Genomic DNA, 20111 nt, shown 5'->3' on the forward strand with positions numbered 1-20111 from the left:
ACAGAATTAGCATATTGCCCCCAATAATCTGGGTCCTAATTTTACCCACCTCAGAAGGAGGGAAGGCTGAGTCAATCTTGAGCTAGTGGTGAGATTTGAACTGCTGAACTACAGCTAGCAGTTAGCTGAAGTAGCCTGCAGTGCTGCACTCTAACCACTGCGCCACCCCGGCTCTATTGCTAAGTTAGTAACTTGTCAAAATCTTGCAAAAAGTGGTCATGTGATCTTCAATCACTGTAATAGCCATAAGGAGGCTATAAGCCACTTTTTTCAGTGCCGTTGTAACTTTGAACGGTCACTAAATGAGCTGTTGCAGGTCGAGGAGTATCTGTAATATGGATTAGATTCAAGGGGAAGACAACTAGAGTTAATTGAAGGTTAGCATTTTGCAGTTAACAGGTTCAACATAGTGTATCTATTTTTGCCTTTGGCCTTCTTTATACCCCAAATGTTTACACCTCTATCCGTGTTCTACCCTGAAAATAAGACTCTGCCTTATATTTTTTTTGAACCCTGAAATAAGCCCTTGGCCTTACTGCCATACACTCAGAAGCCTGATTGGGCTTATTATCAGGGGATGTCTTATTTGGGGGGGGAAACAGGATAAAGTTCTTTGGTGCTTGATAATAAATGCATCATGTTTTCTCTGTTGTGGGGTCTTCAACAGGGAATGCCATTAACATGGCTCTGTATGCTTGACCTGGCTTTGCAAAGTCATAATGATTCTGGAGACTCAAGTACTACTTTGTGTTCTCCTGATTCAATAGACAAAATGAAGTTCATGACTGACCTGGTGATAGAGATACAAGAAAGTGGAATTTGGGTAAGTTCTGGAAATTCCCGTTTACAGATTTTATTTCAACCAGTTAAAGAGTTAAGGCATATTTAACGCTGCCATATAACAAATACAGTTATACCTTGTCTTATGAACTTAATTAGTTCCAGGACGAAAGGTTCGTAAGGTGAAAAGTTCGTAAGGCGAAACAATGTTTCCCATAGGAATCAATGGAAAAGCGATTAATGCGTGCAAGCCCAAAATTCACCCCTTTTGCCAGCCGAAGCGCCCGTTTTCATGCTGGTGGGGTTCCCCTGAGGCTCCCCTCCATGGGAAACCCCAGCTCCGGACTTCCTCGTTTTTGCGATGCTGCAGGGGAATCTCAGCATCGCAAAGACAGGCGCTTCACTGTCAACGGAAGTCCAGGGGTGGGGTTTCCCAGCGAGGGAAGCCTCAGTGAAAGCAGTATTGGTCAATTTGGACAAAGTCTGGCCAGCATGACACAAGCACAAGCAAGCATGCTCATTTCCGATGCAATCTAGGATTTCCAGTGCAAAGACTATACTGCAAGTCAAATTACTGTTGCTTGGGTCTCTAACTAGATGGTAGGTACACTATGTATGCATACACACACAGACACAAAAAGTATCATATAGACAGGTTATTATTCTTTAGAGTTGCTATTCAGCATCATTGTGACAAATTCTTCAACAGATCCAAAACAACATCAACTATGTCAGAGTAACTCCACTCAAGTCCCCACACTATTTTCCTGCTACTAATGCAAACAACAGCTTTGACATGCATTTAGAAAGAGGTAATTGTCCAACATCCTTTCCTTTAAGTTGTTTCCCTTGCAATGCAGTACGTTGCAGCCTTACTTTCTGTTGTGATCCTGGCTAAAGGCTAAAAGGTGCCTTTGACTGTTGGACAGAGAAATGTTTCATGATCTGTTAATGAATCAATGGGTTTGGGGCTATGGAGGTACAGTATCAAACTTCAGTGTGTATGTATGTACAGATGTGTTTATGTGGATGAGTTTATATATTTATTCATTTCAATCTCTGGAAGCAGTTGGCCTGCAAATTCACAGCCATTCTGGGATTGCATCTAAGTGTGTTTTCCCCCATCCAGGCCTGAACAGCCTCAGGCACAAGGCCAGGTCCTCCATTTCATCTCCTGCCTGAATTATGCAAGCTGCACTCCCACGACTATTTTCTGGTTGGCTATCTTAATTTGTTATGAAGGGCACAGTGTCCATGTGTCCTTGCACTGTCAACATTTTTTAAAGAAAGCGAATAAAAATCCTGTCATCGTTATGTCCCTGATTTAAACCAACATGAACAGGGTGTCCTGTGGCAAAAGTCATTTTAGGGGGAAAAATTGCCGGGGGGGGGGGGGGGAATGGGAAATAGTTCAAATAGGTAAAATTTGTTTTAATGGCAAGATCAAAGACCTGGCTTTTCACCCAAGTTTCATAAGGTCTCAACTTTAGGGTGGTTGGCTGTACCTGCCTCTTTAGGTCATGTTGTACAATCCTGGCCCTGTCATAGCTAGTTCAGGGCCTGCTTGTAATCATCCCAGCTGTAGACTCCTCCTTTCTACAGTTGAGAAGGGCTCCATATGGCTCCAGTCCCTTCTTAAGTACTACTGCAATTAGAACTGGGGCTTGTTAACTTGCTTGTTCTTAAGTAACTTCATTTTTTAGTTTTTGTACTGGTGTATGAAAAGACTACAGTGTTGTGGCTCTTAAGATAATGGATTAAATCTCATGTGGCCCTTAGGTCTACGTCCACTGCACTAGAATGAAAGAGCATGTAAAGCTAACCCTTTCATAGGAGGGAAAAAATTATCTCAGATATTAACAGGATTGACATTTAATGAGGCTCAAATTTTTCAGATTTTATGTTTTTACTTCTCAGATGTATGTACTGTACTTAGAAACTTGGGTATTAGCTCTTTGAGGAAACAAAAATTGTAGCATCAACTCTGAGATATATTTACCCAATTTTTACATGATCAAAGGAAAATTCCCAAATTAATTTTAACACAGGAGAAAATTAAATGCTCTGGTTCCATTGTTTTGCATGATGTCATCTCATCTATTTTACAACATTGTTCTACCTACTGTGGTCAATTACGTGGCTCCTTTATGTTATGTATTGCCAGCTACTGAGGTCTCATTGGCTATCATAAGAGAAGAACAGAGTGAAAATATGTCGGGAAAAGATATCATCATAGTTGGAGAAGATCTAATCCAGGGAAAGGCAAAGTTGGCTCTTCTATGACATGTGGACTTCAACTCCCAGAATTCCCGAGCTAGCATGATGATTTTAATCAAAGAAGTGAGATTTAATACAGTTAAGCTTAACTTATTTTTATTTAATTAATTCTATATTGCCTTTCAGGATTGAGTATTTTTTGAAGTAACTCACCTATGATTTAACTTACAATGTGTCTGCCACTATTTAGTAATGCCTTATTCATATTCCATGGCTTTGATATTTGCTTGAATTGTAATAACATAAGTAGAGAGCAATATGAAATCATATACAGGTGTGTGCAGTTACCCAGTGGGAGATGCCTGTATGTTTTCAACCAGATATATTTCAGCCTTCCTATCTTACTACCTTACCCCTTCCTTCCATCTTAAAATTCAAAATTCAGGCTCCTCCCTTAACCATTTAAGAGACATCTATGACCAAGAGAAAACATCAGGAAGCTGTATATAAATTCATATTTTCAACAATAGTTTTCTCCACAACTACAATTCCCTACGACAGTGATAGCGAACCTTTTATTGGTTCGTGTGACAAAGGGGGAGGGGGCGCAGGGAGGTCATGGGCACGTATGCACAAACCCATAATTCCATGCACCCTCTAAGCATGCATGCATGACCCCCCACTCCCAGCATGCAATGACACACCTGTTTTTCGCTCTCCCCAGATTTCAGAACCTTTCTAGGAGCCTAGGGAGGGCAAAAATGACATTCTCCATCTTCCCGGAGACCCTCTGGAGGCCAGAAATGGTCGTTTCCCAACTTGAAAGGTTCAGGAGCTTGGAAACAGTCTGTTTCCTGACTCCCAGTGGGCCCAGAAGGCCTGAAAATCAGTTGGCCAACGCACACATGCGCACCAGACCTGAACTCATATGCCCACCGATATGTCTCCGTGTGTCACTTGTGACACACATGCCATAGATTCACCATCACGGCCCTAAGATGCCTCTTTGTTATCCACCTTAATATAGTTTTGGCACAAGAGTAAAACTTTTCATCATACTTTAAGAAGGATTCGGAGAGTGATAAATACTGGGTGGTGGTGGGGACAATGAAAAAGATTAGGAGCCTGGACACTAAACCTTGTGAGGAGAAATTGAAGGACCTTAGCATGGTTAGATTACTTCTTGTAGGAATGTTACTCATAGAGAATTGGCATGTTACAGATAAAGTTAAGCTGGAGCTTGCATTTCCAACATGGATAATAATAATAATAATAATAATAATAATAATAATAATAATAATAATAATAATAATAATGACTCTGGCATAAGCCAGTGAAAGTGGTCCCAGTGGTACTTGGCACGCTGGGTGCAATACCAAAGGATCTCAGCAGACATTTGAAAACCATCAGAATTGACAAAATCTCCATCTGTCAATTGCAAAAGGCCGCTTTACTGGGATCGGCAAACATAATTCGCCACTACATCACGCAGTCCTAGGTGCTTGGGAAGTGCCTGACTGGTGATGAAATACGAAATCCAGCATAGTTATCTCATTTGCTGTGTTGTATTGACATAATAATAATAATAATAATAATAATAATAATAATAATAATAATAATAATAATAATAATAATAATAATAGATTTGTATGCCGCCCCTCTCCGGAGACTCCTTATATTTTGTTGCATTCTGTGATGATATATTGTTCAGAGTGGGTTGAAAGTATGGTTTAGAAACATCTTGATAGCAATTGATAAGACTGAGATCAAACTGTTCAAGCAACTGAAGGATATCAACTGTCTTGTATTGACCCAGAGTATAATACTGTATATGGAATATTAATTTTAAGTGTAACTTAAGGCAGTCTTCAATCCAACATTAGGAAGTTTTCTAACAATAAGAGCAGTTTGACAATATAGCCAAATAATCCAGGAAATGGATCTATTCCAATTTGCTAGATAGATACAAGCAGACGCTAGATTTCTTGGTGAAAATTTAGCTTGGATTCCTGCATTGAAGAAAAGGTCAAACCTGATTGCATGACTGGCCCTTTCCAACTAGTTCCATATTGCTGGTTATTATAAGATTATGCTTCATTTTAAATTAATTATGTTATTGTCATGGTCTTGACTGAATTTATGCATAAGAGCATATTTAGATTTTCCTTAGGCCATTCTTTGTATATATGCCAAAAATCTCTGCCGGAGTGCAAAAAAAAGCACAGCAAAGAGCAGAAATCTGAAATGGCAGTTCCTGAAAAATGTTACATTCAAACAAGTGTTGTTTCTATTTGAGACATAAACAAAACATACTCTATCCTTTTCTTTCTTACACCAATGCCATTTTGAGCAGACATGAAGGAATTACTAGGGATATTGTATGTGTGTGTGTGTGTGTTTGAAAGGCAAGTGGAGAAGAAAAGAGGAACTTCTATACCAGATGATAAAAAGGATGTAAGTTGCTCCTTCCTCAGCCTTGCCACTTTCATCTCATTTTTGTTTGTATGTTTTTGCGGTCAGAGACCACACGCACTTAACTGAAAACCTTCCCCATCCCCCATATATATACATGTTTGGCTGAGCTATTTTAACACACAAGAACAGATATTACAGTGATAGGTACTTTGGAAAAACCTCAGGGCTTGAACACAATTACAGACTTGCAGCCAGATGCAGCTCAACAGTAAATCAAGGTAACTTAGCAAGGGCATGACATGGAGCCGAAATGGTGGGTGTGTTTTGCCCGAAGCAGATTTCAATGTGTCACTTTTACAAGTTCAAGCTGTAGCTGGAATACTTAGGTTTTAATTTCTTAGTGCTCTGAAGACTCCAGAGCACATCTGGTTTGAAGTAAAGGAAAGGGCTAGTTATCTCCTCCACACCTCCTCCTTTCCCAAATATACACTGCTAAAAAAAATAAAATAAAGGGAACACTTAAATAACACAATATAACTCCAGGTAAATCAAACTTCTTTGAAATCAAACTGTCCACTTAGGAAGCAACACTGATTGACAATCAATTTCACATGCTGTTGTGCACATTCAACTTTGTACAGAACAAAGTATTCAATGAGAATATTTCATTTATTTAGATCTAGGATGTTATTTGAGTGTTCCCTTTATTTTTTTGTGCAGTATATTTTTGAAATGAGCGATCTTAGTTGTCTTGAAAACATGGCAATAGAGATTTAAGAATTTCTGCTTATATTCCTTTTGGGTAATGGGAGGTGGCTTAAATCCTTTAAATTCAGGATTGTATTCCTTCCAAACAATGTACTATCTTTAATGGGTGGTGATGAAAGCCAAAGGATGTGCAAGCAAAAACTACTAAGGATAAACTACATCTGTCTGTGAGAGCCTGTGCTGATATAAGGAAGGATTTACCCATGACCTAGAAGTGGCACTATATTCTTATATTTCAAATATGCTTTCTACTGATACAGATATGATGGTAAATCATTAAGACAAATGTGGGGAATAACACACAAAGCATTCAGAACTCATAAGAATATATTCTGAATTGATATGCCACAAACACACAAATATCTCTTGAGTTTATGTAATTACTATAAATATAGCTATTTAAAAAGGGAAGGGTAAGCCTTGTCTATTGATGGGAATTATATATGGGGCAGTGGCATAGAGAAAACATCTTACAAAACTATAATTCCTGTTAACGTGTAATTCCTATTACAATATGCCATTTAAATAGTGGGTAGTGGTGGAACATAAACATGATCTTTTATGTGTACCCACAAGGGGAAAAAAATCACACGGTTAGGTCTGGAGATCTCGCAGGCCAAGCCCAAAGAGCAAGGTCTTTCAGAATGCCTTTTCTTGAAGACTGGTCATTCCGAGATTAAACAAACAACTGAACCTTGCTGGAAGAATGACACTACTACATCGCACCTGTGGCAGCAATTCAAAACATAGATAACTCATCTTTCAAATTTTCATAGATTCATTACATGACGATGCTTCATGAAATCTATTCATTAAAGATATAAGAGAGAGAGAGAGAGAGAGAGAGAGAGAGAGAGAGAGAGAGATAGATAGATAGATAGATAGATATCATCTGGGTGCTTGTCCTTTGATTCTTGTGCCCTGCAATAGCCAGATATTCTGCATAAGTATGACCTTGCCTGCAATAAGTAGGATGCTTGGCTGCATAGCTAGAGGTATAACAAGCAGGAAGAGGGAGATTGTGATCCTGCTATATAGAGTGCTGGTGAGACCACATTTGGAATACTGTGTTCAGTTCTGGAGACCTCACCTACAAAAAGATATTGACAAAATTGAACGGGTCCAAAGACGGGATACAAGAATGGTGGAAGGTCTTAAGCATAAAACGTATCAGGAAAGACTTAATGAAGTCAATCTGTATAGTCTGGAGGACAGAAGAAAAAGGGGGGACATGATTGAAACATTTAAATATGTTAAAGGGTTAAATAAGGTCCAGGAGGGAAGTGTTTTTAATAGGAAAGTGAACACAAGAACAAGGGGACACAATCTGAACTTAGTTGGGGGAAAGATCAAAGGCAACATGAGAAAGTATTATTTTACTGAAAGAGTAGTAGATCCTTGGAACATACTTCCAGCAGACATGGTTGGTAAATCCACAGTAACTGAATTTAAACATGCCTGGGATAAACATATATCCATCCTAAGATAAAATACAGAAAATAGTATAAGGGCAGACTAGATGGACCATGAGGTCTTTTTCTGCCGTCAGACTTCTATGTTTCTATAAAGAAGATTTTCTAATCTTACTGATTCTATGAAGTATCTGCAACTAGCTGTTAGCTGGATGCAAAGTTAAACTTCCATATATATATATATATATTGCCATATCTGGATAAAGTCTGGCACTTGATGTGTGATTCAGTGAGGAGAATCAGGGAATGTAGCTCTTCCAAACCTGAGACAGATGCAGAAAGAGACAATTCCATAACAAACTTACAGTCTTACAGGTCTGTAAAAGTCTAGTAAGCTAATAACGTGCTCTCAAGATGACACACTATTGCATTTGGTAGGTGGGTGTTTACTGCCTCTGAGGCTATTTCATGAACTTCATGAAACATGTAATAGGCCAAAGCAAGAACCTTTTGCCAGTCTTATAGTAGTTACCCATGGCAAAGATCTTTAGTTTTAAAGAAATCAAGTGAGCCAGACAAAATCTGAAAAGTATTATATTTTGCCTAAATGTTAAGTAATATACTGAGAACATGTGCCCTGCCGTGATAAGTGTTGGTTATGACCTATAAAGCCCTTCATGGCACCGGACCAGATTATCTCAGGGACCTCCTTCTGCTGCACGAATCCCAGTGACCAGTTAGGTCCCACAGAGTGGGCCTTCTCCGGGTCCCGTCAACTAAACAATGTCGTTTGGCGGGGCCCAGGGGAAGAGCCTTCTCTGTGGCGGCCTTGACTCTCTGGAACCAACCCATCCCCGGAGATTAAAATTGCCTCCACCCTCCTTGCCTTTCGTAAGCTTCTTAAAACCCACCTCTGCCGCCAGGCATGGGGGAACTGAGATATTCTTTCCCCCTAGGCCTTTACAATTTTATGCATGGTATGTCTGTATGTATGCTTGGTTTTATAATAAGGTTTTTTTAGTTGTTTTAGTATTGGATTGTTACATGCTGTTTTTATTATTGTTGTTAGCTGCCCCGAGTCTGCAGAGAGGGGCGGCATACAAATCCAATAAACAAACAAACAAACAAACAAACAAACAAACAAACAAACAAACAAACAACATGCAGGTTATATTTACAACAGAAAACCTTTTATAAAAACTGGTTTGGCACTGTTCCAGAAATTAAATAAACTTCTGGTCTTACCATTAAACCGAAGATCGATTACCAACCCACTGAATATTGTTAATAGCAAATGAGACAATGATGGGTTCTAAATCCCATTGCTACCGGTCTGCACTCGCGCTGCTTCTGCGCATGTGCAGAAACATCCAGGGCAGATGGGCGGAGTGTCCCACAGCCACTGCTACTGGTTCGTAGAACCGTACTGTATTTCTAGCCACCGACCATTGAAATCAGAGCGAGACCAATTTAAAAGTTTCTGAAAAAGACATGTAATACCTCTTTTCTTCATTATAAAGCAGTCACATTTAATAAAAGCTACATTGACAAGAGTCAATTTAGTATAGTAGTTAAAGGCATTAAGAACAAAGCCAGTTGTGTGACTTTGAGCCAGTTACTCTCTCTCAGTCCTACAGAGAAAACAGTGGCCAATATTTTCTAAAAACACTGTCCAGGAAAGAACAAGCATGATACTTATCAACAAGAACTGTTCTACTCTGGACTCCACTCATGTGCAAAAGTTGAACTGATCCAATACAGAGGTTGTGATCATCTCTGCACAATAGTATGAAGTTTGCAGAAGTGTTCATAAGCCGAGCTGAGTTTATTTATTTTATTTATTTTGTTTATTTATTTATTTATTTATTAGATTTGTATGCCGCCCCTCTCCGCAGACTTGAAGTGATTAACTTCAAGAAGAAGCCCAAAGAAATATGCCTTTGTAGCATTTCCTTTGGGACTGTGGCGTGGGTATTTTTTATTTGCCTCCCAGATCCTCAATAGCCCCCTCCAGTCGAGACATTGTTGTTGCATCTCCCCATCACAACCAAATAATCGGAAAGGTGGTGAACATGTAAGAAAAGAGAACTATTTGAAATGTTGCTATTTTGATTTTCCACTGGCCAGTTGGAGGGTGAGCAGATATGGTTGTGGGTCAGGGCAAATGCAAATATAGGAATTTGTCAGGAAAAGGTGATCTACAGCCTCCCTCCCTCCCATACTAGTTTTTTACCTTTAGGAGTATTATCCCACAGATGCCTGCAATGCTAAGTAAGGCACTTTTCAGTAATCCAGTCACACCTTATTCAAACAACCAAAAGGAACAGGTACATTCTAGACATTTCAAACATTCTTAGCATTTAAGCAAATAAAGATGCCTGCACATGGAAAAAAATGTTGCCATACAAATTACCACTCGGTGTTGTAATGTGAATTAGAGACACTGCATTGTTTCAATGTTTAAATACAGGAACAGCACAGATGTTATAGGAGAGCAGTATTTGTCAAAAAAATAGTACTGAAATAAAGACTTGAAATTTAGTTCTCAAGCTTGGGGAAAATCCTTTGATACTGGAAAAACCAGGACAATGTTGCCCTCCATTGGCAAGAATGTTTATATACAAAAACACTTAAACGGGCCTATTTTTACGATATCGATTGCAAACTCTTTCTGTAAATTAAGTTTCCATGGTTTGGTGCCACTTTAGAAATGGTACAATAATTCTGCTCACAGCTGACACTGAGCTGAAGTAATATGTCACTTCTGTTCTATGATGGCCTCTCTTGCAGCTGTCATTTAAATGTTATAATGGTTTCATGCAGATGTAGCAAATAAAGCCTTGAGATATGCTACTATAGCAGGAATCTAGGGCTAGACTCCTCCCCTCCCACTAACACCAACAGGAGCTGAATCTGGAGGAAGAAAGAACGACTGTAATACTATGTGTCCCACCTCTAATTCAGAGGTAGGTTCCTCCTGGTTCGCATCGGTTCTATAGAACTGGTAGCAAACCGCTAGTGACATCACAGAGCTGGTTTGTGGACACCTCCATCTTTGGGGGGATATTTTTTTAAAAAAATATTTGGGGGAGGATTTTTTTTGCTGATTTTTTCTTCTGCGCATGTGCAGAAGCGAAGTTTTCAGCACTGTGCATGCACGCACAACCACATAGCACAGGAGAAAGCAAACTGGCAGTGAGGTAAGTTAGAACCCACCCCTGCTCTAATTCCTAGAGCCAGTCCAGAAGTATACCATGGGTTGATAGTGTCAGAAGCCATTGAAAATTCAACAAGAGTTAGGATGGATGATTTTTCCATTCCCCCATGCGGGTCATTGTCTTTCCCACTACTATGTCCTTGTCTGAACTCAGATTGAAATGGGTCCAAAAACCTTCTTCCTGGGCTCTCTAGAGCTCTAAGGTACCCTCCACAACATCCTTCCCTAAAATGAGGGGTTTGAAGGCAGCACAAAAAAAATGAAGAGAGTGCATGAGAATCAGCAGGGTCTTTGAATGGCCGTTGTTGCAGTGCGAATGTGGAGTGGATGGTGGAGAGCGCACAGCTTGGAGACATTCTATGTGCCCCAGCCCAGCAATTGAGGACCTTTGTTGCTGACTTCCCCATTAACTTTCTAAAGATCCTGGCAGGAAAGATTGCAAATGACGATCACATGATCACAGAGTGTTGCAATTAGTCATACGCACAAACTAGTTTCCAAACATCATGTGACTCTGGGAACCCTGGAATGGTTGGAGCTCTAAAGGCAACTTGAAATCACCATTTGCTTAGTGCCATCATAACTTCAAATTATCACAAAATGAATAGTTGTAGATCAAGGACTGTGTATTCTAATGTAAATTAGATCAGGGGTTCCCAAATTTTTAGACCTCGGACCACTAAATTCATAATTTTAAATCTCATGGACCACTGATATGATCTGCCTAATGACTGGCTTGGTGGGCATGGCTAGGTGGTGATGTGACTGAGTGGCCGTGGCCAAGTTGATGTCAACTCACATCAAGGGGCGCCTCGCCAGCCTCTACTCACCCCTACCGTCCGAGCCACTCCTTGCCTGCTCTCGAGGGGGCAAGGCCCCAACAGGAAGCAGCTGTTGGAACTAAGCAGCCATCCTGAGAAAGAGTTGGTAAAACAGCTGGCTTAATTCAAATTGGATCTGGCTGAGAAGGAGGCTCAGCAGAAGCACCTCACTGAAGACTATGAGCATAGGCTTTCCAAGCAGAGAGAAGACCTGCAGGAGTGCAAGGCCAGGTACTGGCGCCTGGAGGCTCAGCAGCCATGATGCAGTCCCACTGGAAAGAAGCCCTCCAGCTCTTTCCCATCAGCAGCACTTATCACCAGTCTTCGCCCAAAGCCCTATATCAGGAGGCTGAAGCAGACCCCAAGTAGGAATTTCTGCCTCCCCCCCCCCGCTATGACCCCCACAAAAAGACCCCGAAGAGGGAGATTCTCTGCAGCAACACAAGCATTCATTGCAAGTATCCAGCCCAGGGGCTGTAATTTGAGGACTCCTGATTTAGTGCTAAAGCCCACTGCAACAATATCGCCAAAAAAGCCTCTAGAGTTGTTAACCTGATCCTACGCAGCTTCTGCTCAGGCAATCTCACACTACTCACAAGAGCCTACAAAACCTTTGCCAGACCCATCCTAGACTACTGCTCATCTGTTTGGAACCCATACCACATCTCAGACATCAACACCCTTGAAAATGTCCAAAGATATTTCACCAGAAGAACTCTTCACTCCTCCACTCAAAACGGAATATCCTATGAAAATAGACTAACAATCCTGGGCCTAGAAAGCCTAGAACTACGGCGCCTAAACCACGATTTGAGTATTGCCCATAAGATCATATGCTGCAATGTCCTACCGGTCAATGACTACTTCAGCTTCAACCGCAATAACACAAGAGCACGCAACAGATTCAAACTTAATACAAACCGCTCCAAACTTGACTATAAAAAATACGATTTCAACAATTGAGTTATCGAAGCGTGGAACTCATTACCAGACTCAATTGTGTCAACCCCTAACCCCCAACACTTCTCCCTTAGACTCTCCACGATTGACCTCTCCAGGTTCCTAAGAGGCCAGTAAGGGGCGTACATAAGTGCACTGGTGTGCCTTTCGTCCCCTGTCCAATTGTCTTTCCTTTCTTTCACCTATCTTATATATTCTCTTCCTTTCATTTATCCTCTCCTCTAATTTCACTTTCACCCTCTTTTATATTATCACATGTCTATTTTTCTTCCTATGTATTTGTGTATTGGACAAATGAATAAATAAATAAATAAAATAAATAAATAAAAATAAAATAAATAAATAAAAAATGCAGATAATTTTTCTGTGGACCACCAAAATTTTCTTCTGGACCACCAGTGGTCCATGGACCACCAGTTACTTACCCTTGAATTAGATACTAAAAACATGGAATGAGCAGGGGAGAAAGTAAAACATGAAACATCATTCAAGGATTATGTGAGTCAGATATATTGGTCTGAAAATTGCCAGCTTGTTCACACTTGATAGTATAAAAAAATTACATTCATTCATTCATGATACCAAATATGTTTACAGTATATGCAGCTATGATGACAATTTCATCTATTTTCAGTACAAACAAGACCAGGTTAGTGAAATATCCTACCTTGTGTGGTCCCATCTAGTCCCATGACACATTTCATCGCTCTTATAATTTGTTCTGCTATAGGTGGAGCCATAGATGTGGCATAAGTTGCACTATGTGAATGAATTCGTAGGTAGTCCACTAATTCCTTAAATCAAAAAAGAACAATATTTCAGTGCGGTCATTAAATCCTTTTCTGCTAGAATAAAAATTGGCAGATAAAAGAAACACCCTTCTTCCTGTGTATAGAATTGCAGAATGGCATGCGTTAATTTATCACTAAATGACAATTAAATTATTGTCCCCTTCTCATTGAAATTTTCTTTGAACATGTTGCTGGATATTTCCTCAATCAGCCTTAAAGCAAAACAGCCAAGACAAATAAAGAAACAAAACCAGTACATGGCAAGAAAAATGTATTTCCAAATTATCTTGAAAAAACATAAAATGCCTTATTTTGATTTTATTCATATATAGTACATGCATCACATACCCAGAAGAATGAAACAGTGCTACTTTGCCAGAGCAACAATTTTCATGTTGCTACTGATGCTAATATGAACAGCGTTATCGTTATCTTCTTTGTTAAATGCCTGACTTTCTGTTTTGCACTTTGTTGTGAACCATGTCAAGGAATGTGAGCTTTCCTCTTAAATCTATTATCCAGTTTGGCGCCTTCAGATTTATCTGATATAAATCTAAATTCACAAAATTAGAGTATAAACTAAATATATTGCATTGAGTTTAATGTTTAAACATAGCATGGAATCCGTATCTAGTTCTCATATTCACTTCAAACAATATAGGAATTGAAAGTTCAGAATGCTAACCTTACTATTTATGTAAAATAAGATTTTCATTTATGTTTAGCTATATGTACTAGTTTGACAAGTTCAGCAGGTAAACTAAAAGAGGCGGGTTGGTATGACTAATTAAACAGAGCCATTTTCCTAGTAAGTTTTTAGGGCATCGTATATGCTTGCATTATCATAATTAAATCTATCAAAGCATTTTGAAAGTGCTTGAGAACAATATGCAAATACGGTAGTTGCTATATTTGCAACTTACAATTGTACAATATCTGAAAACTTTAAACTGTGAGCAATCTGCAAGTAGACTAGTGGAATGAAATACTGGCCGAACTAACTACATAGAAGAAAGGTTTATTCTTACCATCCTTAGGAATTTCTAACAATCTCTACATTCTATGCCATCTGAGCACTTCTAAACTATTTGTCAGATCTCAGAGGTGGTTGAATGATTAGCAGGTGTAACCAAAGGTTAAAAAAAAAAATAGTTGGGTAGTATATGGACAGAGATCCCCATCCCCAAAATAGGGAAAGAAGGAATTCCGAAACTGGAGTACTGATTTCCACAGCATATTAATTGGAATGGAACCTATGTATGATGGCCCAGGTAAAGATCTTTATAGTCAGAGCAGTAAGATATTAAAGGGTATGAATCAGCCCCCCCCCCCTTTTTTTTGTGCTTTGGACTACTCTCCCAATAAGCTCTGATAAATGCATAAGAATATCTTGACCATTTCAGATAATTTTCCTGAGAAAAATGACTATTTTTTCATTTAAAGATTAAAATAGATGCATGAAACTTCAGAGAATTACATTTGCTTTGAGCTTTACTGATAGTGCTTGCTTAATGACCTCTTATTCAGTGACCTTTTGAACTGAAAACTGCCAAACTAGTACTTATGACCAGTCCTCACATTTACGTTACTCGCCTCCACTGTCCTAACATCATGATTAGAGTGCTTGGAACTCATCTTGCAATTGTGTTGAAGCATCTCATGATCATGTGATTGAATTCGTGACCTTCTTTGCCAGTTTCCTACAAGCAAAATCAATGGCCATGCTGGCTAGAGATTGCAAGTGGTGACCACGTGATTTACTCACTAAACAACTCTTAAGGATTTGTTTAACAACAAGTGGCAGAATTTCCATCTCTAAATCATGTGATATCTTACATTTCTGACAGTGATAGAAATTCCAATCCCAATTCATGCAGACTACCTGTAATTTATTGAAATTGACAAAACTGAGCTACCCAAAACTGGCCACTTTGCTGTCAGCTTTTGGCAGTGCAATCTTAATATGCTCGGAGAGCTTCAAAATGAAACATAGAAACATAGAAGATTGACTGCAGAAAAAGACCTCATGGTCCATCTAGTCTGCCCTTATACTATTTCCTGTATTTTATCTTAGGATAATAATAATAATAATAATAATAATAATAATAATAATAATAATAATAACAACAACAACAACAACAACAACAACAATAAATTATTAGATTTGTATGCCACCCCTCTCCGAAGACTCGGGGATGGATATATGTTTATCCCAGGCATGTTTAAATTGAGTTACTGTGGATTTACCAACCATTTCTGCTGGAAGTTTGTTCCAAGCATCTACTACTCTTTCAGTAAAATAATATTTTTTCATGTTGCTTTTGATCTTTTCCCCAACTAACCTCAGATTGTGCCCCCTGGTTCTTGTGTTCACTTTCCTATTAAAAACACTTCCCTCCTGAACCTTATTTAATTCTTTAACATATTTAAATGTTTCGATCATGTCCCCGCTTTCCCTTCTGTCCTCCATATACAGATTGAGTTCATTAAGCCTTTCCTGATAAGTTTTATGCTTAAGACCTTCCACCATTTTTGTAGCCCGTCTTTGGACCCGTTCAATTTTATCAATATCTTTTTGAAGGTGAGGTCTCCAGAACTGAACACAGTATTCCAAATGTTCGCTAAATTGCTAAACTTCAACATATGGAGGGACATTAGAAAAGTTCAGATCACTCTTGTTTCCTGCTTGAACCCACAATTTGTGATACTGTATCAACTTTTTTAAGGAGCCACTTATTGTAACATCCATAATGTTTTGGCTATTGTTGAATGCCAATGCTTGCTGCTGTTACCTTTTTGCCAGCTATATAACCTCCAGCTGCTCCAAAACTTTTCGTGAATGTTCCCATCAATACATCAACATCATTAGGATCCATTCCAAAGTATTCTACAACTCCTCTTCCTGTAGGACCAACGGCACCTATGCTGTGGGCTTCATCCAAGTAGACATAGGCTTTGTATTTTCTCTTCAAGGAAATAACTTCTGGCAAGCGTACAATAGAGCCTTCCATGCTAGAAGAAAGTTAATGAGAACTGAGCACATCTAATGAATTAATGAAAATGATCCATTATAATGTCAATATCATGTCAACTACTCCCTAGTCAATTTCTTTAAAAAATTATTTTGCTCAAGCATGTATAAGATAAAAGATATAAGTATGAACATGTTTATGAATGGATACAAATAAATGGGGACATCAGGACAGGGACGATAGGCACAGTGGTGCACTTATGCATATCCCTTACAGACCTCTGAGGAATGGTTGAGATCAACAGTAGAGTCTAAGGTTAGAGTTGTGGAGGCTTGGGGAAGAGACCGAAGAGTCCAGGTAGTGTATTTCCCCGAAGCAAATAAAAATTCTAAAACAGAATCATACAACCAGCAGAAGAAATAAATTAAGAAAAAATTATTTTATTTATTTATTTGTTTGTTTGTTTGTTTATTGATTGATTGATTGATTGGATTTGTATGCCGCCCCTCTCTGCAGACTCGGGGCGGCTAATCCAGTTTATTTATTTATTTTATTTATTGGATTTGTATGCCACTCCTCTCCAAAGACTCGGGGCGGCTAACAGCAATAATAAGACAGCATATAATAATAATCCAATACTAAAAACAATTAAAAACCCATTATAATAAAAACCAAACAGACATACAGACAGTTTGTAGGACAAAATCCAGTTTGTAGGACATAATTTAAGGCTCTTTGGTTACTGTGCTTACTAACATATTCAAAATATTGAAGTATTTTATATGGATTTTCTAGAATTTGCATTGTCAGTTTAAATTATATATTTTACATACCTATAAATGCCCTCTACTAGAATAAGGATTTTTTTCCATGCTCTTCGGCTTCGAGGCTGTCCCTGTATTACTGCATCCTTCAAAAGCTTTTCTAAGCTCTGCATATCTAATTTTAAAAATACAAGATAATGTGAAATATTGTAACAAATTATATATAAAATTTCTACAAACCGCAAATCTATTTTATAATAAATTTAAACCAAATGCGAAAAAAACAAACCAAGCTTCTGTATGAAAGATTACTATTGTAACTTTAGTATATGGACAAGTAACAATGTTTTTTCACAATCTCTTTTAGGAAATAACAGTCCATTAAACTTGACAGATATATGAAAGTGAAATGCTTTAGAGTTATTTGTATCTTATCCTTGCTCAGTCATATAGTCTATTAAGTTTCCGGATATAAGGCATGAGCCTTCAAATTAGGGTATGATATCAAGTTATTGATTACAAATTAAAATATTGCAAAACATAATGCTGTTAGATGGACAAAAAACCAAATAATGCAATAACAAATTTTTAATTTGCATTCTCTTTGCTTTTAAAAATTAATAGAGTTCCATTCAATTGCCCTGTCATTGCAACCGCTGACTACCAGCTGTCAATGATCAAAGCCCTGATTGTCCGAGTGGCTAATAGATAGAAGCTGCCCTAGGCAAGTAATTAGGCAGTCCTTTGCGTGATTTGCAGCCTTGGATATAAACACAGAAGGGAAAGTGGCTAGCCATTTCCCAAAACCAAATAGGCGTTGATTGCTTACCTGAACGCCTCTTCTCGTACGGTGAGTGGGTACAGCAGTCACGTGGGTTGCTCCTGTCCAATCCGTGGAACTGAGCCTAGTATTAAAAAAGACTGCTGGATCCGCCCCTTCCCCAGAATGCGCGAATCCGTAGACTAGGCTCAGTAGTGAAGCTCTTTAATGTTCAACTCTCATGTGTTATAAGAAATTAGGATAGAAGGTAAAGAAGACCACACAAAGGGAGGGAAGTGACTGCTGTACCCACTCACCGTACGAGAAGAGGCGTTCAGGTAAGCAATCAACGCCTATTCTCCGTACTGAAGGAGTGGGTCCAGCAGTCACGTGGGACATACCCAAGAGATAGGTCCCTAGGGTGGGAGTACATTGCTATCGTGAGAGATAACGGATTGGAGTACTCTTCTGCCGAAGGCAGCGTCTGCTGATGCGTACGAATCGATTTTGTAGTGCTTTATGAAGGAATTTGGCGAGGCCCAAGTGGCTGCTTTGCAGACTTCTTCCAACGGAGCCTGAGTCGCCCAAGCGGCAGATGTGGCAGCACTTCTGGTGGAATGCGCTGTAATATTCCTTGGAATGGAGAGGGAAGCTGTCTCGTAGGCCTTAGAGATGGTCTCTCTGATCCAACGACCTATTACTGTAGAAGACACTCTGGATCCCAAGGATCTGGGATGGTAAGCCATGAAGAGTGCTTCAGACCTCCGGATGGATCTTGTGCGTTGGATATAAACCTTTAGCGCTCTAGTGAGATCCAGAGTGTGCCATCTAGTTGCCAGGGGATGCTCTCGTTGGAGGCAGAAGGAAGGTAAGACGATATCCTGAGATCCGTGGAACATGGAACTGACCTTTGGTAGAAAGGTGGGGTCCAGTCGCAGAACCACCTTGTCCTGGTGAAACTGACAGAGGTCCTGTCTGATAGAAAGGGCTGCCAACTCAGATATGCGTCGGGCGGATGAAATCGCCACCAGGAATGCTACCTTGAAGGATGGGTACCTGAGGCACGCAGAGTTCAGGGGTTCGTAAGGTGCCTGAGTAAGAGAGTGGAGAACCCGTGGCAAGTCCCAGGTAGGATATCTGTGGATTTTAGAAGGCCTGAGGTTGGCCACTCCTCTTAGAAATTCTTGGATTTCTGGAAAGGAGCGGAGGGGCTGCCTGCGAGGCCCCGCCAAGACGGAAGAAATGGCTGCCAGGTGTCGGCGGATGGTGCTGGTAGAGAGGCCTTGGTGGAAACCCTTCATGAGGAAGGCGATTATCCTGTGGATGGGAAGACACAGGGGGGATAAGCCCTCCTGCGAGCACCACTGATGGAATTTGGACCAAATATGGTCGTAGATCCGGTTGGTAGACCCTCTTCTAGACTTCAGGATGATTTCCACTGTGTCCGGGTCATACCCTCGCAGGTCTAAGTCCCTCCGGATAATAGCCAGGCGGTGAGGTGGAACCACTCTGGGTCCGGATGGAAGGAGGCCCCCTGTCGCAACATATCCTCCGAAACGGGGAGTCGCCAGGGGTCCTGGACGGACAGTTGTTGGAGGTCCGCGAACCAGGGCCTGCGAGGCCAGTGAGGGGCAATCAGAATTACTCGGGCCTTCTCCAGGAGGATTTTGTTGATCACGTCTGGCAGAATTGGAATTGGAGGGAAGGCATAGAATAGACCTGGAGGCCAAGGACTCCTGAGAGCATTGATTGCCTCTGCTCCCGGAGACGGGAACCTGGAGATGAAGCGAGGGAGCTGGGCATTGGCTTTGGTCGCAAATAGATCCAACACTGGATGGCCGAACCTGAGGCAGATTTGGTGGAACAGTGACTGATGGAGATTCCACTCGCCTGGATCTATGGTCGCTCGCGAGAGCCAGTCCGCTTGGACGTTGAGGCTCCCCGAGATGTGGTCGGCTAGAAGCGACTGGAGATTCTTCTCTGCCCAAAGGCCTAACTTCAGGGCCTCCCTCATGAGGGCCTTGGATCTTGTGCCTCCCTGTCTGCAAATATGGCTTTTGGTGGCTATATTGTCGGTGAGAATCAGCACATGCTGGTTGGAGATGTGAGATTGGAATTGTTTTAGAGCTAGAGACACGGCTCTTAATTCTAGCCAATTGATGGGCCTGGAAGCCTCCTCCGGTGACCATGTGCCCTGAGCTAAAAGACCTTGGGCGTGGGCTCCCCAGCCCGAG

The 20111-nt window shown here is 40.3% G+C and overlaps 1 protein-coding gene across 1 annotated transcript in view; it reads right to left on the minus strand.

Annotated features, from left to right (window-relative positions):
• Positions 1-20111, minus strand: part of SPTLC3 (serine palmitoyltransferase long chain base subunit 3) — a 106108-nt gene that overhangs the window by 11036 nt on the left and 74961 nt on the right. The window contains exons 7-9 of the mRNA XM_070738151.1: positions 17187-17292; positions 16174-16393; positions 13258-13384 (exon numbers count right to left, since the gene is read on the minus strand). Coding sequence (XP_070594252.1) covers positions 13258-13384; positions 16174-16393; positions 17187-17292 — 453 coding nt within the window. The remainder of the gene's footprint in view (positions 1-13257; positions 13385-16173; positions 16394-17186; positions 17293-20111) is intronic.

The sequence above is a fragment of the Erythrolamprus reginae genome, chromosome 1 (genome assembly GCF_031021105.1).
Source record: "Erythrolamprus reginae isolate rEryReg1 chromosome 1, rEryReg1.hap1, whole genome shotgun sequence".
NCBI lineage: Eukaryota > Metazoa > Chordata > Lepidosauria > Squamata > Dipsadidae > Erythrolamprus > Erythrolamprus reginae.